Genomic DNA, 24,212 nt, shown 5'->3' with positions numbered 1-24,212 from the left:
ATAGTTCTTACATGGTTTCACTTTGAACACACTGGCTGACCAAACTGTGTTATGGTTTTCTCTCTACCCCATGAATGCAACCATGTTGAGAGATCTGTAATGAGTCCTCCAACATGGCTGTATTTGTAGGGTAAATAGGCCGCTGTAAAACAGGCTGGATCCATGTTTAAACTAAACTTAACTCAAGTCTTTACTATGTTTTAAATGTAATCTTTTAACAGGGTTTGAGCCCCTATCTGGATCAGGCCATAATTTTTCCTCTCCAGCCTCATAGCTTGGCAGCAAGTCACATAGGAAAGGACACACTTTTTCTCTCTGTTAGACAAGTGCAAATCTTGGCTTTCCAGGCAGTTCCTCTAGATTTACACTAGCATAAACCAGGGCAGAATCAGGTCCTGCAAGCACTGCTCAGCCACTTCTCCAGGAGGCAGATTAACCCATTTTCCAGGCTGGGTGGGGTTGTGCATGACTGCACGCCCTGGGGGAAAAGCTCCAGTTCAAATGATTGAACCTGGGAACAGAATATATAGGCATGGTGGTGGCTGACGGTAACCAACACACAATAAGAAAGCCAAGCCCAGTGAGCCGGGGAAGCTATTGCTGAGCAACACTGTAACAAAAGGACGTGGCAGAATTACTGCAGGATCCTATCCCTGGGGAAAGAGGTGAAGGGGCCGTATGACTGAACTGCATCTTCCAACCATGTACTCACTATCTGTCTGGAGCAGACCACAGGAGCTCAGAGCAGCCTTGCAGATGGGTTAGGGTGCCCTGGAGATCTCTTCTGGTAAGTGCCACAGCAAGAGAGGAGAACTACAGGGAAGGTAGAAGAAATGGAGGGCAACCCAGTCAGGATCCTAGAGGCCCTTAGAAGAGGCAAGAATTGGTGAAGAGGCAACAGCAGTGGAGTTAGACAAAAGGAGAAGCAGCAGGACTCAGGTGTCGAGGAAGGGAAAGCCATATTTGTGGGGAAACAGTGTGCATGGCAGCAGGTTTGGGGGCATGATGAGGAGACAAGAAGGGAGAAGCAGCAGTGGATTACAGCAGGAGCAGTGGTGCTGGAGCTGTGGGTTCTGGGGGTGCTGCCACATCCCCTAGCTTGAAGTAGTAACAACAAACACCAACTACGTGGTTTCTATCATCAGCACCCCCACTATAAAAATTGTTCCAGCACCTCTGAACAGTAAAGGGAGAAACTGGGAAAGGAAGAACAGGAGAGGCAAGGAGGAGCAGTAACTCAGTTTTCCCCATCTGTAAAAGGGGATAAATACCTGCCTTCCTAGGTATGTTGTAAAGCATCCTCAAGATTTGTGAGGGGTATGGAGTTTCTGGATAGAAGATGCCAGGTGTAATTGCCCTATGTCCATTGAAAAGGATTAGCCTGGTCTACACTATGGTAATGTCCCAGGGCTGACAGTGAGCGTAGTTTGACAAACAGACTTTAATTGCAAATGCAGACAAAGACAAACATTGTTCAGCAGCCGTTCCGAATAGACCAGCTGTCTGCACATGCAGTTTACACCTTGCTTAGCACCAGTTACGCTGCATTCATTGTCAACACCCACTGTCAGCCCCAAAACCATTTTGTTTAGAGCTCCAGGCTCTAGAGTAACAGGATACAGAGGTGCATTCCTGTCTAGGTGTACATGTGATCTCACTGTGCTACTGGCCAGGCTGTTGTTTGGAAGATGTGTGGTTAACTGCAAATACAGTCAGTTTTTGAAAACAATGAATCGGGAATTTTAGTCACTATGGTTGCCTCTAATTCCTCCAGACAATTCTGGTTTTACAATCACACTTCCCAGTTTAAAAATAAGTTTTACTCTACTCTTTTCCTGTATAAAAGACTCACGCAGACAGGAGAAACCAACTTTCTGGCTGACTGTACAGGGGAGTCAACGAATTGGGTTACAGAAGTGCACAAAATAAACTGAAAAAGCAGAACAATCACTTTATTTTCTCTAACCTCTTTTAGATCTAGTAATCTAAGGTTAGATTTTTACTGGATTGAGTAAAACCCCAAAACTCATGTTTTTAAATTGTGCTGCCCCTTTAAATATATATGTATCATACCATATCTATTTCTACTATAGCTTAAAGTATATTATCTCATTGTCTCAACTGGAGATGTAGATGAACACGCAGTTGACTTTTATAAGCTGTTGTAGATACACACAATGGTTTCCATGGGCTTTGGATGTGTTTGGTACAGTGCGCTCTCTCTCTCTCTCTCCCTGAATGGCAGGAGTTTTTTGTATAACACAAAATGTAACTTTTCAACAGCTGCCAGTCACATTTCAGGCTGAAGCTGCATCAGGGAATATATCTGTGCTACTTCAGTCTCACACCCCCTTCAGGAAAGTACTTAAGAACATGCTTACCTTGCAATGAAGTTCAAGGGGACTTAACTACATGCTTGGCAAAGCTCAGGCCATGTGAGCTGACAAGCTATTGCTTCCCTTAGAAGAGGAATTGCTTCATCCTACTGGAACAATGGCTCCTGAATCTCATTGTTTTAAAACTTGTGCGTGGGAATCTTTTTGTTAACAAACTGATTTATCACATTTCTCTTCATACTAAAGAGAAGGGACCAAATTTTGCCATCTAGAAACACTCCATACTCTGTGGCTGTTTTTGCTGTTGAAAGGTGGATTGCTAAGTGTTCAAAAACTCGTAGCAACATAAGGGCCAATTTCCAGACATGCTGAGCACGACCAACTCCAAATGAAGACAATAGGAGCTGAGGGTGCTCAGCCCATTTGAAAATGAGGCCACATTGTGCTATCAGTCAATTTGGCCTAGCAATTAGTGCATTGAGAAGCCTGGAGGCCTGTGGTCTAATCCCTGTTCTACCAGTGCTTCTGTGTGTAGCCTGGGGCAACTCATCTAACCTTTCTATCTTGGTTCCCCCATTGGTAATATGATGACAATACTAACTTCTCTGACTTTGAGGATTAATCTTTGTAAAGTGCTTTAAGCATGTAAATTGTTATATAATAGCTAAATAATATTTTCTTATTATTACCATCCAGGCCTCCTGTAAATTCTACAATAAGACAAGGAGCATCTTCCCTCCCTTCCCCCTTCTTTCCCCACGCCCCCATAAACAATCCCTCCTTTCTCCCATCCCTGCTAACATGAAGTTTATCACCATGGAAGCCTCATTCAGTTTGCATCTCACTGAACTTGGGCTTCACTGCTGCAGCATGTTGTAGTGAAGTACAAGGTGGTTACACAGCAAGAGAGTGAAAGCCTGGATGAAGCCTTCAGAGGACACTTGCTAACTTCATTGCACAGGGGACCTGTGGAAATCCTGCAGCTGAGAGATCTGCAGCTGGACCCATCATACTTCACCATCCGGGCTATTGTGAGTCTCTGCACTTTTCCTTTCCATCAGCTCAGCCATGCTGTAATTTTATGTCACCTAGTGCAGGAACCAGTTTATTTTGGCAAAGCAGGGATCACAGCAGGATGAGCTTTCAGGAGAATTCAAAGCATAAATAAATCCCACATGGAAGTCAGGAAGGAGCCTAACCCACCCCATCCCCTCCACAGACAGCAAACATTGCACTGCACAATTAGACAGGGGTAGGAGGAGGCTTTTTGCCTATTTTGGGAGCATCTCGTATTGGATACTCTCAGATGCAGGAGACTGGGCTAAATAGGCCTGAATCAAATCCAATATGGCAAATACTGTGTTCTTATGTAGAAAATGATCTGCAAAGAAGAAAATGTTGTTTGTGCCCTTTTTCTTATTGCTTTTTGACGCATGAAGAAGACCTGGTTTAAAATGGTTTGTTTTTCTGCTCATATTTTTACATTCCACGTTCAGACATTGTCTACTCTGTCTTTCCTGGAAGACCCTATGGACAACTAGAGAAGCTAGTAGGATTATGATATCACCAAAACCGGTAGAGTGAAACCTTAGCAATTGAGACTGTCAGACTGTTTAGAAGTCAGGTTCTGGTTTTTGTTAACACACATATCACAATCCCCTGAGAAACAGTTGGGAGAAAAGACCTCATTGTTAAAAAAATCAACATGTCTTCCCTTTAATTGAAAGGCTAAGAGATCCAAGTCCTACAGCACTCTGGGCCTCCAAGGAGACTTCCAGCAAAAACAGCATAGATCAGATTATATCTCCAGTGTTTCTGAAAATAGCAAATAGGAAATAATTTTGGAGGGAAGAATACCCCTTTCTGTCCCTCTGCATACATCATGACATTATTAAAAGGGAAAGGTTCCCCAACTCCCTTTTCAGGTCACCTTTAATGTCTTTGGCTATTTACCACATTCTCCCCAGCAGATTTCACACTGGAAATCCAATCAGGAGCTAATACAGCTTGGCAGTTAATTCCTGAGTACCTTCTGTGACTGCCTCTGGGGAGGTATCCAATGGCAGCATTAAGGAAGAGGGTAGAAGGGCAGCTATGCCACGGTCATAGATCTCTGTGCCCCGAAATCTATGGTTGATCTCATAAAATACAGGAAGGGCCAACCCCTGCCTCTGTTCCTCATCCACTTTTATGGATTGAGAAGGAAACTCCTAACGTCTCCCCAGGTTTTTCCTGCTATGGGATAACATGACCTTTAACAAAGTGATGGGATGGTGTTGTGATCCATGGATTTTTTTCCATGACATTACCACAAAGTTACTGGTGCTCCACAAAGCGTTTTTCAAAGTTTGTAGCATGAAAGCATCAATTTTTCTAAAATCATTATTTCATTATAATAATTATTTATTTTATTATATTTTATTTTAGGAATTTAATTAAAGAAAAATGACCCAGAGACTCTTAGGAAAACTTTACTCTCTGGAACAATATTCATGCAAAAGACTGGCCAAACATGCAAAGGTTGAAGTAAGTATGGAGCAAATCAAAATCATATCAAATAGACGCACCCGTTGTCAGCTTTGAAAGAACTCTTTCTTGAGTTATGCCAGCACCTACACACTATTGTGACTTGCACCATATAATAAATATCTAAGGTAGATGGATGAGATAGATGGGAGAGGGAGAGACTGATTTAAGTCTGACTGATGATTACTCCAGGCAACAAAGGAATACTGATAAAGTGAGCAGGTCATCTGGCAGTAGAGTAACCAGATGTCCCGATTTTATAGAGACAGTCCCGATTTTGGGGTCTTTTTCTTATGTAGGGTCCTATTACCCCCCCTCCCCCATCCCCTGTCCCGATTTTTCAAACTTGCTGTCTGGTCACCCGAGCTGGCAGCTGAGAAAAGAACATTAGAAGTGCGAAAGGGAGTACCAGGCATTTGACACCCCCTGCTGGGGGCCCTGTCTTTGGTGTACACTGCCCAAAGAAATTTAGTCCTCCACAAGTGGCCTAGAGAGGCCCCCCAGGATCATCTGCTGGCAGAATCAATGAAAATTGATCCTCCAGCAGCTAAAAGATTCGAGAGCAGGCGGAAGCCAATCAGAGCCAGCAGGCATGATCTTTTAAAGCTGCGGGCTCAGTGTTTTTGTGCATCTCAGTGAGAAGTGAGCATTTTGAAAAGAACCCCTACCCCCGCTAGTATAACGTCAGGTGCACCCCACGCCAATGGCCGATTTTCTGACCATGTGACCTTGGGAGGTCAATCATGTGCCTCTGAGTCCACATGCATTTTATTAAAAAAAAAAAAAAAAATTATTTGGATTTGGATTTGCAGAGTAATTGTTGCCAAAGAGAAATAGCCCAGACTCTCCACATGCCAGGCAAACCCTCCGCTCCAAAATCCTCCCTCACTTGCCATGGGCACCAGCCCCCCATTCTTGCCCATGGCAGCTGTGCAGGTCTCCAGTCTCCCTGTGTGAACGGAACTGTGCGAGGCTTGGGCCACAACCAAGATGGGTGTGTCACAGGCAGCTGCGTGGTGTGGCTGTGATTGGAAACGGGCTGAGGGCTACGTGACATGTGGGTGGCTGCCTAAAAACAGCCAAACAGTGTGAAAATCCTCACAGCACCCAATGCTTGGGGTCACCTCCACAATCTAGGGTGTGATGCTGCCATGAACACTTTAAGGATGAGAACACTTGGCAGGTGCTAAATTTTGATGCATGAATAATATAACAGTAGTTGTTTGTTTGTTTTTTAAAGAGTAATGAAATCTCTATTATAAAGCAGCAGTGGGTTGGACTTGTTTTTAGAAGTTAACTTTTGCTTATTTTTCTGACCTGACCTGCCAAGTTCCAGGGGCCCAGGTCTGGGTGAACAAGTGAAAGATTGTTTTATATTACAGAATTTAAAGCCCAGGTGGCCAGCTTGAGTTAAATATCAATTTACTGCTGTACAATTAAGGCATGCTTGCCTTGCGAGAGGCCCCGCTGGCTCAGATAGGCCTTGACAAAAAGCCAATAGAGCATCTGACCACAGAGCACCTGTAAATGCACCTACCACAATGCCAGTGTATGCAGACCAACTCCCCCACCCTTTCCTCATGTACCCTGGGCCGACTCTAGGCACCAGCGCAGCAAGCAGGTGCTTGGGGCTGCCAATGGAAAGGGGTGGCACATCCGAGTCTTCAGCGCGAATTCGCTGGCGGGTCCCTCAGTCCCTCTCAGAGGGAAGGACTGGCCGCCAAATTGCCACCGAAGAATGAAGCAGCGCAGTAGAGCAGCCACCAAAGTGCCGCTGATCATAGCTTTTTTTTTTTTCCCTTTTCGCCACTTGGGGTGGCAAAAAAGCTGGAGCCAGCCCTTCATGTACCTCCTTCCCCCACCAAATTGTCTGGTTTTAGAATACGTTCTTTAAAAAATCATAGGTTGTCAGAATTCTAGCAAGCTAATTTCTTGGGAAAATCTTCTGTAGTAAAAGTCAGGGTAACTAGCATCACAGTAGTACTTAACTAAGCTGTCTCAACTACTGCATCGCACTGCTGTTAAAGTAAAAAGACATTTTAAAGTGCATTTAAACTCTGAGTGATTATGTAAAATGGTAGTTTCTTATTAACAGCTCTGCTCCCGATGTGTGTCTTCCAAGACAAAGATAAGTTAATAAAATAAACAAGATTGTATTGCTTTGACTCATGTTGGCTTTAAATTCAGATGCTTAATTGTAGAAAGAGATAATAGCTGGTGGTTCACATAATAGAAATAAGTATATTGCAGTCCTGACCAATTAAGGCCACGTACACTTGTGTTGCAGAGCCCAGGGCTTGGGAAATTGCAGTTAAAGCCATTTGTGACAACCCCACTGACATTTGAATTTAAAGAGGATTATGATATACCCAGTGCTAGACCAATAAATATTTCCAGGTCTAAACCTGCACTGCAGTTTTCAGAAGATGAAGAGCTCTTCAGACATCAGCAAATAAGGTGACCCCAAACGAGAATGTTTTGTGTTAATTTTAGTTTGACTCAGAGATGCTATAAATATCGTAAAAGTACCATTACTCTTTGACTTTTACATCAGTTCACTCTCAGTACAATTAAATCAGAGTTGTTAAAACTATCTTGTTTGCGTGATTTACATAAAACTACAGCCATTTTAAATAACAATTCTTAGTGTCAAAGGTATTATTGTTAGGAAAGGCCTTGCAATGGGGGGATTCTGTGCTGTTTCCTACAGCGAAATGATTCCTCACCATAAAACAGGAAGCTGTGTAAACAGTAACTCACTTGACTGAATGCTAGAAATTTTCCTATCCCAAAAGAAAAAGCTGGAAAAGTACAGGCAGTTCATTTGCCACCTGAGCAGGGGTGAAAGTAAGCGGTACGGGCCGGTACAGCATACCAGTAAAAAGTGGCCGCCGGTACAGGCCCGTATTCAGCCGATGTTAAAGCGCTGCCGCAGCAGCACTTTAAGCAGGGTCCTTAAAGCGCTGCCGTGGCAGTGCTTTAATGTCATTGCCCCTTTTGCCTCCCCTCTGGGCTGCTGATGGGGGGCAGGGAGGGGCAAAAGGAGCAGCTGCCCCAGGGCCGGTGATTTAAAAGGGCCTGGAGCGCCAGCCCTCACTACCACGGCAGCGGCCAGAGCTCCGGGCCCTTTAAATCACCACTGGAGCCTCAGGGAGTGCACATGGGCTGGCTCGGGGCGCTGAGGCCCCACCTCTTCCAGGGGCCGGAGCCAGCCCCAGTACTGGTACGTGTTAAATGTTACTTTTACCCCTGCACCTGAGGATGCAATCTTCCTGTGATCTCCAAAGTGATTACATACCAGGGTTTGATGTGCTATATAAAGTGTGTGTCCATGAGTAACTGGAAGTCAAATCCTAGTGAGGAAAATAGAAAGGAGCATAAATTCTGGCAAATCAAGAGCAAAAGTATATGACAGGCCAAGAACGAATTTGAAGATCAACTAGCTAAGGACACAGACTAACAGCAAACATTTTTTAAGGGCATCAGAAGCAGGAAGATTGCCAACTGGTCAGTGGGACTACTGGATGATCAAGGTGCTAAAGGAACACTCAAGGAATACAAGGCCATTGCAGAGAAGCTAAATGAATTCTTTGTATTGGTCTTCACTACAAAGGATATGGAAGAGATTCCCCCACTTGAGCCATTCTTTTTAGATGATAAATCTGAGGAACTGACCCAGATTAAGGTGTTAGTAGAGGAGGTTTTAGAACAAAATGATAAATTTACCAGTAATAAGTCACCAGGACCAGATGATATTGTTCTGAAGGAACTCAAATATGAAATTGCAGAACTACTAACTGTGGTATGTAATCCATCACTTAAATCAACCGCTGAACCAGATAACTGGATAGTAGCTAATGTACATCTATTTTTTAAAAGGGTCCATGGGTGATCCTGGCAATTACAGGCTTTGGGAAGCCTGACTTCAGCATCAAGCAAAGTGGTTGAAACTATATTAAAGAACAGAATTATCAGACACACAAATAAAAATGATATGTTTGGGAAGGATCAACACAGCTTTTTGTAAAGGGAAATCATGCCTCACCAATCTATTAGAATTCTTTGTGGGGGTCAACAAGCATGTAGATAAGGGTGATCCAGTTGATATAGTGTATTTGGACTTTCAGAAAGCCTTTCACAAGGTCCCTCACCAAAGGCTCTTAAGCAAACTCAGTAGTCATGAGGTAAGAAACAAGGCCCTCTCCTGGATCATAAATGGCTTAAAAGATACAAAAAAGGGTAGAAAGTCAGTTTCACATGATGGAGAGCTAGATACTGGAGTAAATACTGGGACCTGTGCCATGATAAATATTCATAAATGATCTTGAAAAAGAGGTGAACAGTGAGGTGGCAAAATTTGCAGCCAATACAAAATTACTCATCGTTTAGTCCAAAGCTGACTGCAAAGAGTTACAAACTCTCACTAAACTGGGTGATTGGTTGACAAAATGGCAGATGAAATTCAATATTGACAAATGCAAAGTATTGTAATGCACATTGGAAAACATAATCTCAGCTATACATACAAAGTGATGGGGTCTAAATTAGCTGTTAACACTCAAGAAAGATCTTGGAGTTGTCATGGATAGCTGTCTGAAAACATCTGTTCAATGTGCAATGGCAGTCCAAAAAAAAAAGCTAACGAAGTTAGTAACAATCAGTAAAGGGATAGATAATAAAACAGAAAAATAATTCCGCTATATAAAATGCATGGTACACCCAATTTGAATGCTCTGCTTGCATTTTTTGCTGCCTCATCTCAACAAAAAAATGTGCAGAGAGGGCAACAAAAACGATTAGAGGTATGGAATGGATTCCACACAAGGAGTGATTAAAAAGACTAAGACTGTACAGGTTAGCAAAGAGATGAATAAGAGAGGATATAATAGACAGGGCCAGCTTTCGGCTGATTCCCCCGAATTGGGCCCCACACCCTAAAGAAGAGTCACCTAACTTAGGTGCATTTTTAATTTTTACTCACCCGGTGGCACTCCGGGTCTTCAGCGGCACTTCGGCAGCGGGTCCTTCAGTGCCGCGGAAGACCTGGAGCGAAGACCCGGAGCATGGCCAGGTGAGTCATCCCTGCCAAGGCCCTGTCGAAACTATTCTAATCAGGCCCTGCACTTCCTAAAGCCGGTCCTGATAAGAGGTCTATAAAGACATCAGTGGTGTGGAGAAAGTGAATAGAGAAGTGTTTTTTACCCCTTCACATAACAAAAGAACTGGGGATGAAATTACTAGGCAGCAGGTTTTAAAACAAACAAAAGGAAGTACTTCACACAACCTGTGGAACTCATTGCCAAGGGATCTTGTGAAGGCCAAAACTATAACTAGGTTCAAAAAAGAATTAGAGAAATGAATGGAAGATAGGGCCATCAATGGCTATTAGCCAAGATGGTCTGGGATGCAACCCCACATTTGGATGTCCTTAAATATCTGACTGCCAGAAGCTGGAACTAGACAAGTGAAGGACCACTTGACATTGCTTTGTTCTGTTCATTCCCTCTGAAGCATCTGGCACTGACTACTGTCAGAGACAGGATACTGGGCTAGATGGCCCATTGATCTGACCCAGTATAGCCATTCAGATATTCTTATGTACCTATTCCTTGCTACTCGGCAGAGAGGGATAGCGCAAAATTAGTACTTTGAACACTCTCAAGTTTGGAGGCATTGTACCTCTGAACACTGCTCCTGCCACAGGAATATAATATTAAATAAAATAATCTGACCTCCATTCCAGTTCTAAGCACCATTCACAAAGGTTCATTTAATGGCAATTCTCTTCCAGATTCAAGACTTATGGGGCAGCTGCTGCAGTTTGTATAGTGCCTATTACAATAGGGAGCTCGAAAGCAGCCAGACTGTGTTAGACTGCCAGCCACTCCACGGAAGCAATTTCAAAAGTACTAGGGCCTATACTGGGCACCTTCTGTTCCCATTAAATTCAGTCATAGTTCAGTCATCTTTCAGGATTAACCCTCTTCGTAAATACACAAAACACTAAATGATAGGGCCCAACCTAACATTTTGTATCTAGAGCTACCACTAATAAGTGCTAAATTTTGTTATTACCATTATTTCTCATCACTTGTGGGGGGGGGGGGAGGCAACTTTATTTGCAATATAGCCAAAGTATTGCTGTAATTCTGTTACTTTCCAGTTGGGTTGAGAGATGTGGTTGCAACTGCTGGTGCTGTTCCAGTTCTGGTCCTGGGACTGGAGGTGCTGTGGCTGTTCAGCTGTTGGCATGGGATCCGGGCCACTACCTCTGTCTGGGTCTCTGTAACACCGACGGTTCCCTGTGGACGGCTCAGGAACAGGAATGGGTCTGAAGATGCTGGTTTGGCTGCGTGTAACATTCCACTCTCTTGGCCGCTTCACTGGTTGGCAAGTCTTCCCATCCATGGGGAAAATATTGTCATAGACTGCAAAAGTCCACATTCCGACCAGCCTTTGTAGTGGACAGGTAGTTCAGCTGTGAGCAAGTCTACAGCTTGTGACATGAAGGGGTAATGGTCACTTGGCTTTGGTTGATGAGTTTGGGATCCACGAGGATTGGTGGATAGCTGCACTTGTGCCCCCGTGTTCTCCACGCGGTAACCTTCTTTCCGCCACTCTCAAATTTTCCCTTCGCTCCAGGAGATTTGAGAGGCATCTGGGCCTGGGATCTTTGGTGTGATGTTGGTGTAATGACTTGCACCCGGCTGGGGTCTTTGGGCAGTTGGCCTTTATATGTCCCAGTTCATGACACTTATAGCATCTTCCAGCTGACGGGTCACTGGGTTGCGGTGAGTTACTGGAGACGGTGAGGTGGAAGGATAGGGTGTCTGTGGCTTCCTTGGGTTGTAGGGGGTTTGGTTGCCTTGGTTGTAGGGTTTATTGTCGGTGTGCCCCTGGGTTCATTCCCTTTACAGTAGCTTTTCTGTTTTCTGCACTTCCATCCATTTGGCTCCAATCTCCGCCTCGGTGAGATTTTTGGGTTTTCATCTTGGATGTACCGTGTTATGTCTCAGGAACACCATCCAAGAACTGCTCCATTTTTCATGAGGAGGTGCAGTTCGTCAATGGATTGAACTTGGTCCGATATCCAGGCGTCATAGCTTCCCAACGTAAGGCGTGTTGGGAAATGACCCATCTGGTTCCACTTTTGGGTTCTGAACCACCGACGAGCATGACGGGGTTATCCCATTCTGTATCTGCTCGGTTAAACAGTTTATATCGTTCATGGTCCTTTGGCATTTCAGCCGCACCCTCGTAAGGTCCATTGAGGTGTGACTCAGCTCTACCATGTACTGGCTTCAGGATGCTGTACCAATGCAGGCTCTTCAAAATTTTCTAAGAAGGTTCAGTGTCATCACCTCCTTGTAGTTGGGAATTTCTGTCGCGTGACAACACTGTCGATGGGGTTAGGATTGCTGCGTCTCATGCTCTAGCTGTCTAATGCTAGGCCTGTTTGTAGCCTCCTCTGTTTTTCCATCTTCGTTGGAAGGCTGCATCTTTGGCTGCTTCTCTCCTTTGTAGCCTTTCCATCTCTGTTTGTGCGTGCCTCGTCTCGGCCATCTGTGTCCGTAGTAATTCTATTTGTTTGTCATCGCTTCACTGTGCTGCTTCTGGCTTTCGTAAGACCTTGTGCTTGGGGTGCCTCTGTGGTTATGTCTGAACTGCTGGCTCTCTGTTGTCTCCTGGAGTCTGCCTAGCAACTCTTTGTTTAACTCTCTGCTAGCTAACTTTTGACATGCAGTCAAACAGTTTATTACATGTGTGTGTTTGCTGGGTATTTAACTCTCAATGGAGCTATTGTTAAAAAAGACCTTACCACTTAATAGCTCCTTGCTTAATGCAAGCTACAAAGCACGAAAAATTTCTCTCATTTTCTAAAACCACACCTTTCTCTCTGCTAAAAGCAAAGAAAGAAAATAATATTATAGTCTGGATCTTACTTTACCCGTCAGCTGCACTCATATCATAAACCTCTCAAATCTGGACCTTAGCGTCCAAAATCTGGGTGCTTGCATGAACCTCCAAGCTTAATACCAGCTTGGATTTATCTCGCTGCCACCAGACAGGAATTACGCGCTGCCTCGCTCTGGTCTCCCCACCATTCCCTGGAGGACCCCAAGACCCAGAAGCTCTGAGTCTTACAGGCAAGGAAATACTCCACTTCCCTTCCCCTCCCTCTTCCACCCAGACTTTCCTCTCTGGGCTAACCTGAGAGTAATTGATACAATCTCTTTACATCACAATACCAAGAAGCATATCTCCTCTATTCCCCAGAGAACAATCCCAAATACAAGGAAACAGAAATGTTCTATCTCCTTTCCCCCTCCCACCAATTCCCTGTGCTGCAGAGCTTACCTCCGTAGATCTAACACAAAGAGAATTCCCTCCCCTTGTCCTAGCCTACCAGAGAGAAAAACTCAAACAAGTCTTAAAAAAAAACTTTATATATATAAAAAAGAAAAAGACATCAAAATTTCTCTGTATCAAGATGACAATAATACAGGATCAATTGCTTAAAGAGAAAAAATGATATAAACAGTCTGATTCAAAAAAGATCTCAATTTGAAACATTCCAGCAAGTTACACAATGTAAATACACCCAAAACAAATAAAAGCCTATATTGTTTTTCTATCTGTACTTACAAGTTGGAACGAAGTTTAGAAGATAGAAAGAACTTCTCATAGCTGAGAGACAGACAAAAGACAACAGACCCAAGACAAAGAAGACCCACAAATTCCCTCCCTTAAGCTTTTAAAAAATCCGGTTTCCTGATTGGTCCTCTTGTCAGGTGTTTGGTTCCCTTTGTTAACCCTTTACAGGTAAAAGAAACATTAACCCTTAGCTATCTATTTATGACAAGAGCTACCACTAATAAGTGCTAAATTTTGTTATTACCATTATTTCTCATCACTTGTGGGGGGGGGGCAACCTTTATTTTGCAATATTAGCCAAAGTATTGCTGTAGAATTCTGTTACCTTTTCCAGCCTGTTTAACTTTTTTTAGTCAGATGTTGATTGTGCATGTCTATAAAATGTACAGCTTTGATCTTAGTCCTAGCAGGCTTAAATCTGTGACCCCAAGACTGGCGGCTAGAAAGAGTCACTCTGGCAAACCAACCGCAAGGCCATTTAGTGCTCCAGATACCTTGCAAGCTAAAGCATGTCATCAGAAAGGTACTTCTTTATGTAACATAGGGTTACTGCTGATTCTGACATACACGGTCTTCAACTTGTTTAGCCATTTTGTAAAACATTGTATGCAAAGGATTGAGATTCGATGTCACATTTCAAAAAGCATGACTTTAGCACTATTGCACCGTCTGCACTAAACTATGTCTTCGCTGCCAAAAGGTATGTTTTTACATCGCGTAAGTTAGTTAATTTGATGGAAAAAATGCATTTTTCTAGAAAAAGAAAAATGGTTGCAAGAAACAATTAGTTTGGATGCATTGAGCTTACAAGCCCTTACACCTACATGTAACATCCATCTAAATGTAAGTGATGACTGTAAATGTGGGAGAAGGTCTTCAGCTCAGATATGGCTGAACCAGTACATTGTGGAAAGGAAACCACAAATGTTGCAGCTGCACTGCTTCAAGTAGTTCTCATAACTCAGGGATTCTCAAACCGGGGTTCGGGACCCCTCAGGAGGTTGTGGGTTATTACATGGGGGGTTGTGAGCTGTCAGCCTCAATCCCAACCCCTGCTTTGCATCTAGCATTAATAATTGTGTTAAATATATTAAAGAGTGTTTTTAATTTATAAGGGGGGGTCGCACTCAGATGCTTGCTATTTGAAAGGGGCCACCAATACAAAAGTTTGAGAACCACTGTCCTAACTCATCCAACAATACAGTTCCCTGTGTTAGGAAAAGTCCCAAAAGCCCTTGCTCCTGGAGACAGCGCTGAGCATTATAAGATATGTCCTGCGGAATCTCAGAATGTGCTGGTTCAACCACAAATGAAAGGAGTGCTGTATGTTGATGAGTCAGAATAGTTCTGTTTAAAAAATAGTGTTTCCAGGTAAACCTGCTACATCATTGCAAGGACAACCAAGGGAGCAAAACATTACATGCCATCACTGTCCCTTCAGCAGTTTCCTTGCTTGATGTGGCTGCTTATTTTAATGATTAATTCACCTCTAATGTAACCTATTAATTTAAAATACTGCACTATAATAATCTTTTCACATTATTCCTAAATTCAAATGTATCCTTTTTTATAGAGAATCTGCACACGTTAAAGGATTTTATTTCATTAAAACTAAACCAAAAAGTAAAACCTGCTAGTCTTAGACCAAAAGTTCACAGAAGACCAAAGTGGAACACAGAGGTAAATTCCACTCTCATCTTAATCCCAAACTACTAACTAATACTCTCCATTGCTGTCTTAACTCTAGCCAGATTTACACATGCTTTAAAACCGATACTAATTTCTTCTTGAGATGGTTTACATCATCTTTTGGGTATGGAAGAAGGAGGTGTCTGTTTGAGAGGAAATTCCTTTTCTGGTTCTAATCTAGATATCCATGAAAATCACTCACCATAGTGAGGGCCAAATTAGAGATGCTAGTTAATTAGCTCTTTTTTCTGCAAGAAATACAAGATCACAATTTTTTTCTAGTGAAACACATAATTTTTTCAAACTACCTCAACATCTGTTGGTCCATGGCTGTGTCCCCTTTTACAAAAATTAAAACATTTTGTATAATTTAATATAACAAACTTGAGGGTATTTAGAATAAATGCTAAAACAAGATTGTTACAAGGTGAGGCAATCTTGCAGAAAGTTCTGAACTTGATGTACATACAATATAAACGTCAACTGTAAACTCAGGGAAGCGATCAGTGCTGAAAAATGCTTTGCTGGAATGGAACCGGACAAAATGAATGAACATGTGACTATGGGGCTACTTGGCACAGGCATTCCTGGAATAGATGCTTCTCTTGCATGAACACCACATTAATATAACACAGCCTGCATACAGTAAAGGTAAATATCTTAAGGTGGACCAAACAGCCAAAAAATATGCCAATGGAGCAAACGAAAAGTGAAAAAATCAGTCTTCTTCCTACTGAGCACTAAAACAAAATATTTCTTGTAATAAACAATTAGCTTTTATTATTAATCATGTTGCCGAAGGGCCAACCAAGAATGTTGCTGTCTTGTGCTTGGTGCTTAGTAGAAGGTCCTTCCCCTGAGGTGCTTAGACTCTAAATTGACAAGACAGATAGAGTGGGAGGAAAGGGGCAAAACACACAAGCAGGATGTGAACAATGCGATGGCAATAATCAGGGGTGGCTCCAGGCACCAGCATGCCAAGCGCGTGCCTGGAGCAGCAAGCCACAGAGGGGAGCTCTGCCGGTCGCCGCGAGTGCCTTCGTGGCATGCCTGTGGAGGGTCCACTGGTCCCCTGGCTTTGGCAGACCTCCCACAGGCTGCCGCCGAATCCATGGGATGGGGACCTCCTGCAGGCAAGCCTCCGAAGGGAGCCTGCCTGCCGTGCTTGGGGCAGCAAAAAAAGCTAGAGCTGCCCCTGGCAATAATTGTCATATTAATTTCACAGTTTTGGGGAGGTTGGGTTTAGTTACGAGGGGATGAGCTAAATGGAAAGAAAAGGCAAGGAAAGGGGGTGAAGGACAGGGCAGGAGAGAAGGTAAAAGGGGCAGGTGTGGAACTTTGTTTTTGTTGTTCAACATAATTATAATCCTTTGTGGCTGATTGACATAGCCAGATTTTTTTCCTTCCCCTCTGAGCTATAAGAAATAGTGCCTGCTTTCAGAACACTGATACACCCAAGGATTTTCCTTCAGAGTAAAGGCCAGGTTCCAATTTCAGATATGTATCAGCATGTAGTTAAAGAATACGTAACATTTTGCCAATAGCTACAACGCAGTGATATCTAAGCTGCCACACCTTATCCCTATACTTGAAAGAGGAAATAGTTGTAATCCTATGGGTATCTACTGGCAAATACTGTCTTTTTAACAGCTACGTACACAAGCAATATTGTGGATTTTTTTTCTTTTTCATTTAAGTAGCCAGTGTTTGCTCACATATCTGAGCCTAGAACCTGTCTCTAAATATGAAATCTACAAAATCTGTATAAGCGTTCCACATTTTGTGCATACTTACTTTATATTGGGCAGTCAGATTCTGTCATGAGCTTAATATAAATGGTTATGCAATGATCTGGCATAACAGTTCCTGTGTTCTTATTTATAATTCAAGTGACCGGGCTCTTTCATTTTACCACAAATGGTACACTTTCTAATTTTTTTTTTATTCCATCTCTGATTTTTTTACTTTAAATCAGGGGTCAGCAACCTTTCAGAAGTGCTGTGCCAAGTCTTCATTTAGTCACTTTAATTTAAGGTTTTGCATGCCAGTAATACCTTCTAAAAATGTTAAAATGTCTCTTTCTACAATTTTATAATATATAACTAAACTATTGTTGTATGTAAAGTAAATAAGGTTTTTAAAATGTTTAAGAAGTTTCATTTAAAATTAAATTAAAATGCAGAGCCCCGCGGACCAGTGGCCAGGACCTGGGCAGCGTGAGTGCCACTGAAAATCAGCTCACGTGCCGCCTTCGGCATACGTGCCATAGGTTACCTACCCCTGCTTTAAATGCATGATCATTTAAAGTTTCTGACATACTATTTACCATGAAGATAATTTAAAAGTTGTCATGTTAGGGTTATATTTTTAATGGTGGTTCATTACAAATATGATATAATGTTAATGTGTACAAATACTTCCTCATATCCAGGTTGAAAATGTTCTGAAATTGGATGTCCTCTGTCAGCAAGATAGCCAAGCCCATTTACCATCTACTGTTGACCATACGGACACTTCTCATTGGTGCCCTCCTAAAAGTGCCAGTAGTCAGAATGAAGAGTCATTTCTAACAGCTTTGATGGGTAAGAATCAGTGAAATCCTTTTGTATCTACAGTTGAGGAAAATACATGGAGATTTACCAGTAGCATTTAATTGTCTTAGATTTGAATTAGAAGGAAAGTTTTACTTGGAGAAATTAGCAATGACAATTGGGTAAAAGGACACATCCTGCCTAAATGGGCTATTAAATGTGCATAATTCTAACGTGTTCAACATACATTTTTCTTTAATTATTTAATTTATTTTTATGACATCAGTTTAAGAAAAAAAAAGCACATAACTGTAGGAATGTGCAATGTTCCCTAAGATGGGAAATTCTATGTGATCAGCCATACTTCTGCTACCATCTTGAATTCCTTGTTCTGAAGAAGGAATCCTTGTGGCTGAATAGATTATTGCTGCAGCACCATAGTGTCAAAGATGAAGACAACATAAGACACCCTCTCTGCAAAGCTGTAGGCCAGGATCAGGCAGTTTAGCCCACGGATGGGATTTGTTGAAGCTCTCCCATGTGCTTTATAATACCTAATGCCTATACAATTTTCCAACAGCAGCCTGTGAGAAGTAACTTTTATCTCCCTTATTTACACATATTCATATCACATACGAAAACTTACTGTCTTTTCAGGGGATGAGATAGTGCAATACAGTACTTATGGGGAAGCTGGCAAATTCGTTGCTCAACAGCTAGACAGAGACAATAAAATCAGAGTCTGTGTAAATGGCCATTTGCCATTAGATGGTCTGAAAGAAAGGTAATTACTTACAGACTGTAAATATTACTGCAAATCTAAGTTGAATTACTTTCTGAATGACCTACTGTGTGGCATCCCAATAGCCAATGACTGGCCTTACTACCCAGTTAGCTCTCACAAGACAAGTAAAGTCAGGCCGGGGCAGTAGCTGGAGTGGAGAACTTCAAGGAGTGCCTAGAATGATGAAGCAGAAAATGGTACTAGCAATTCAGTGGGTAGCCCTCTTCCCTCTGTATCAATACTGAACCAATGCCCCTGGATGATGCTAAGGAGCCCTGTGCTGCTTAAAGTGCCATTTTTATTGTAAAGCTTAAAAGACAAGTCATGTTGGTCATTAAAGATCCCCATGGCACTTTTGCAAGGACAAAGACATTAACCTGGGAGTCCTGGTCAAATTCTAACTCAAGTAATTGCAGTCTGCTTACTTACATTGCCCCTGCAGGTTCACTGGGTATGGTATTCTTTACCTCTCCTAAGCTGTTGCATAGTGTTGCTGTGCACTGTCGAGCCATTGTTATACCCCATTCAGACCAGGTTGAGCTGATTTTGCTCTGTGTACCAGAGGGGTGGGCAGCCTTTGCTGATTAAAGGGGAAGGCAGAGAAGGAATTAGATTAGGTGAGTCACCTCAGCTGCCCATGTTTAAAGTGAGTTGTCTGCCATACCATTCTCAATGTATCCAAGATGGGAGTTGTTAGCATGAGGGCTCTGCATCTCATGGCTTGAATCAGCATGGGGACAAATGGTCATGCCAGACCTTGCTGGACCTTAGAGGTAATGTCTGAGCCTGTTGCATGACATACAATGTCCCTGAGCCAGGGAAGGGGTCAATGGACCCCCTTAAGCTGTGTCCCCAGGCATCCCAGTGGCATCCCATGATAGGACAATTGTGCAACTTGGGTCGCCAATACAAGCAGGAAAGGACATATGTGTATAAGATAGTTCTGTGTTAACAACAAAGGGCTAGATTTTCAAAAGAGCTCAGCACCTACATTCAGTATCACAGTGGGCACTGCTGGGCACTGAACTCTTTTGAAACTCTGACTGTGTGCTTCCACAAAGCCTATTTCTTTCTCCTTTTTGCAGCCTGATATTTGGCAATTCTCATGATGAGCAAAACCTTCAGGAAAAGCTGTCTGTACTAGAGCTGGAGGTATAATTTCCAGCTCAGGTGGATGTAAGTGTGCAAGCTTTGATCAATGCAGTGCACTGGAAACAGCAGTGTAGCCATAGAGGTGCAGATGGGTGGACAGGCTAAGTTCCAAGGGTCTGGGACAGGATTATACTCAGGGCGGCTAGCCCATCCACTGTGGCTACACTGCTGTTTCTAGCATGCCAGTTCAATCAAAACTAGTATGCGCACGTCCACCCGAGGTGGAAATTACACTTCCAGCATGAAGTGTTGTCATATCCTAAGCTGAATGCCCATACCTGCTTTTAAAACATTGTTGTCGCAACATGTTTCAGGTAACAAGCAGCTATCTGCATCATCACTTGTTTAACTATGGCCTTCTTTATTTTAAGAAATGAAGCTCCCCTGAAAGAAGATGTTTTTAATCTTGAAGAAATAGAAAGGAAGAATAATTTTCGCCTGTCTAAATCTGCTTCAGAAGAAAAGAAAAACCTCATCTCCTTGACTATTGAGGATGAAATGGAAAAACCAAATGCCAAAATAATCAATGTGGGCTCTCCGAAAGCAAGATCTCCCAGGCCGGTGGTGGTAATGTCCTGTTTACTGTCCCTGTTATGTTTGGTAAAGTTTACAATGGGTCTCGTATGCTAGTGCATGCTTCTATTAAAAGAATATTCTATTCTGAAATAAGACCAGACTTCTGAACACTTGAGATTCCTACAATAATAGCTTGCTATTTCATTATCCGTATTTGGAATAATATGCATACAGAGTAACTTCTAGCAGGGATGGAATCCTGACCCCAGTGAAATCAATGGGCATTTTGCCAAGATTCTGCCCTAGATCAGTGGTCCTGAACCAGGGATACACGTATCCCTGAGGATATGTAGAGGTCTTCCAGAGGATACATCAGCTCATCTAGATATTTCCCTAGTTTTACAGCAGGCTGCATAAAAAGCACTAGCAAAGTCAGTACAAACTAAAATGTCATACGACTTGTTTATATTGTTCTATATACTATATGCTGAAATGTAAGTACAATATTTACATTCCAGTTTATTTATTTTATAATTATATGGTAAAAATGAGAAAGTCAGCCATTTTCAGTAATAGTGTGCTGAGACACTTGTATTTCTATGTTTGATTTTATAAGCAAGTAGTTTTTAAGTGAGGTGAAACCTGGGTTACAGAAGACAAATCAGACTCCAGAAAGGGGTACAATAATCTGGAAAGGTTGAGAGCCACTGCCCTACATCATACGTCTAACACCTTAGCTTCTGGCCAGTGTCCTAGCCTCTCAGTTGAAGGCTGTCTGGAGAGAAGGGAGTGAGTGCAATTTTTAGCCCCCGAAGAAGGGGGTAAATTAGGACTCTTGGAAGGAGCCAACTTGATCCCATTTCCTCTGTTCCCATTTCCAGCACACTTGACATGATCTACTGCCAGTTCCTGCTCAGCTTGCAAACCAGCAGGATTTTTGGGATCTGGCGACATGGAGGAACTGGCTTAGAGCTAGCAACAGAGTGAGAAAGTGGTGCAGGCTGCAGATGGTTGGGAGGTGTGGGCAGCAGCACATTCTGGCACCCAACAATGGGTCAGAGGCTTTTTTGATAAATGAAAGGGAGTAGGGCACCTGCTTAGCATGCAGATGGGAAAGGAGATGAGGAATTGGTGATGAATACTGATGTGGTACTAGTCCCTCAGTAAAGAGGAGTAAGGACAAATACACACATTCATAATGTTTTAAGGCTTAAGATTTCATGATTAATTTTAAGACCTAGTCAAATGCAATTTGTGCTCTATGTTGGCAACTGAACACTGCGGTCTGACCAGACTTCTCTAGGGTTGACATTTGGGCTAACTTGTATCAAGCATGTCCTGAATGAACTCTAGCCCTGGAGCCTGAATGCACTTGCTGTGGTATTTTCTGTTTCTGGAGTTATTGGCTATTTTTTTTCAGACCTATGTAAAGATTTCAAAAAACTCTGGAGGTATTTCCTTCCGCTGGGATCTCTGTGTATCTCTTTTCTATTTTTTCTACAGTTTTCTGTATGGTACCTGGATACTCATGCTCTACCTTGGCTAGAAACAAGTGTCAAAAATTTACGATAAATACAGTTTATTAATATGGCACTGCAATGCATCATGTGGATATCAGCACCATGTGACTGTTAGTATGATATCTAGGTGTATTATCTGATCTGATCCTATATATTTCTGCATCTTCAATACATTCTTGGACTTCTTTATGCAAATATCTCAGAAACGATATCAGTAAGAAAGGAGAAAACTAAAGTTCCATTCTTTTTTCTATAGAAAGTGAGTGAAACATACCCCATCATTTATGCTGAAGAAGGATATATGCAAAACTTTATTCTGAAGAAGTGGTTGCATTTACATGGAGATAAAGTGTCTGATGACTCAGAAAAGGAAAATGATGAGGTACAAACAAATCCAAATTCAGTTTTACAAAACAACTGTGATTATGCCCTTGCCTTAGTTGGAAAGGAAGAAAAGAGTATGTTTAACATAGCTGTGAAGGAGAATAAAAAGCTAAAAAGAACATTATCTGGGAAACGGAAAATCAATATTCATATTTTATCTTCAGATGGAAAAAATAGGAGCTTAAAAGATTCACAGAAGGAAAAAACTTTTGTGCAGAAAATAGTTGGTTGCTTTCATGATGTTAAAATACCAATCAGTACGCTTACATCAAAAGACAGGAATGTTTCAACAACAAGGGCTGAATGTAACCCTGATGGCCTTGTTATACTTGGAATGAACCCAATAGCTGCAGCACACCAATCTGCTAAAGTGAATGCAGCAACCATCTCTAAATCTCACGGCTCTTACAGCAAGCCACTAACCACAGTCTCCCAGCTTCATAAAAAAGGAAGGCTGGCTCATTCGTCACAGTTGGATTATATATCCATAACAAAACCTATTAGAATACCTGACTTTCCAAATGTCAATTCACAGTCATTTCACAAAATCTCAATGAAACATGATCATTTGGAAAACAAAAGGATTAGTCTGTCTGGGGTTTGTTTTAAGGAAAAACCTCCACCTAGTCAGAACAATGAAGAAATCACTGAAGTATCCAAACCTGCCAGGTGTTCTCAACCAGCTTCTTGCAAGGAAGAAACATCAGCTGAGATAAAGCTAAATAATAAGGAATATTGCATAGATAGTAGGAAAGGCCAAGAATGGGATAATACTGTGGAATTCTGGAGCACTCGCAGATCTTCACCATCCCTGAAAAATTTACATGCAGTGCCAGACAATAGCCCTGAGCCCCAGAAAAAAGCAATGCTACCTGAACGCCCAGCATCATTACCTGTTAACTTCAATCATCCAATTATTAGTATACCAACTGCGCAATATGATGCCTCAGAATTCAAGATAAAAAAAGTCGAGGCTGAATTTACAAATGACACTGATACTCTAAAGGACACCAGATGCTACAATTAACTGATGGTATGTCTAACAATGGGCTACCAAAGATATGTGGGTTCGGTCAATTTCTGAAATGATGTTAATATATTGAAATTTCAATATATTCTAAAGCCAACACCAGATGTTATGGTGATTTTTTCTCAGAACATCTATTATTCTGTACATGAACTTATGTAAACCATGAGAGGTTTGCCATTACAATGAATTATGATATAGCAATTATAAGGGGATGTGTGTCTCTTAAAAATTAATTGATAGGCCTTTATTCAATGGTTTTATTAGGCAAACATAAAAAGCATTAAACTCCTATTTCAAGCACAGAAGTTATTTCTTTTAAATCCTGAATGACTTTGTGTGTGAACATTTTAATGCATTAAGATATTTATCTTTACTTATAAATACCCAGAGAAAAGGTATTTAGAGTATTATCCACCTTTCTTCCTTAATTTATTGCATAGATTTAAAAAATCTTACAACATCCAGTACTGTGAATTTCACATTGCTTATCATCTATGTTGTATATTTCAAGATTCTAGCCAAAGTCCTCTCTTGCAATGTTAATAAAATTGTATTTAGTGGAATTAGGCTTTTAATATTTAGCAATATTGGATTAGGCTGGAGTTCTCCATAAAATACATTGCAGACAATATGCATAGACTAATGACTACTTCGATTCATTTATTCTCAGCTAATATTAAATCACAGGCACTTAAAAAAAAGAAGAAAAGACTTTCAGCAGGATAGATTGTCTCCATACGGGAAGTGTTTGGAACTGAAATGAATGCAGGAGATTTTCATCATGCTACTTAGAAGATATCTTACCAGCTGACGCTAAATTTACACATTGTGCTCAGACCTGATAGTTTGAACTTCTGAATAGACATGCAATTTCACTCCTATAACTCTGTCAGTAAGCAACACGTAAGAACCCCACACTTCCAATCATTAGGTGCCTAAATGGTGATGCAAGTCCATGGGCTCTTGGCTTTATCTCCTTACATTGCTAGAGTACATGCAACATAGCTGAGCATCTAATTTGGTTTCTGAACTGAGCTAATGTGTTTGTACATGTAAACCCTGTATTTGTAATGTTTTGCCTATAAATGA

The 24,212-nt window shown here is 41.8% G+C and overlaps 1 protein-coding gene across 2 annotated transcripts; it reads left to right on the top strand.

Moving 5' to 3' along the window:
• The first annotated feature begins 623 nt into the window (after positions 1–623).
• On the top strand, positions 624–24,212 carry C7H1orf141 (chromosome 7 C1orf141 homolog). 2 transcript variants are annotated; one of them, XM_032771963.2, is made up of 11 exons: positions 624–787; positions 3,033–3,367; positions 4,764–4,862; positions 7,150–7,319; positions 13,919–14,040; positions 15,091–15,197; positions 17,638–17,788; positions 18,395–18,521; positions 20,045–20,240; positions 21,966–22,091; positions 23,811–24,212. In XM_032771963.2, the coding sequence occupies exons 3-11, from the start codon at positions 4,782–4,784 to the stop codon at positions 23,847–23,849; spliced, it is 1,119 nt and encodes a 372-aa protein (XP_032627854.1). In that variant the 5' UTR covers positions 624–787; positions 3,033–3,367; positions 4,764–4,781; the 3' UTR covers positions 23,850–24,212. The 2 variants fall into 2 exon arrangements, with proteins under 2 accessions (XP_032627854.1, XP_032627853.2); XM_032771962.2 differs by lacking the exon at positions 23,811–24,212 and having other exon boundaries at positions 21,966–23,154.

The sequence above is a fragment of the Chelonoidis abingdonii genome, chromosome 7 (genome assembly GCF_003597395.2).
Source record: "Chelonoidis abingdonii isolate Lonesome George chromosome 7, CheloAbing_2.0, whole genome shotgun sequence".
Lineage (NCBI taxonomy): Eukaryota > Metazoa > Chordata > Testudines > Testudinidae > Chelonoidis > Chelonoidis abingdonii.
This window is presented reverse-complemented; position numbering and strand designations above follow the sequence as displayed.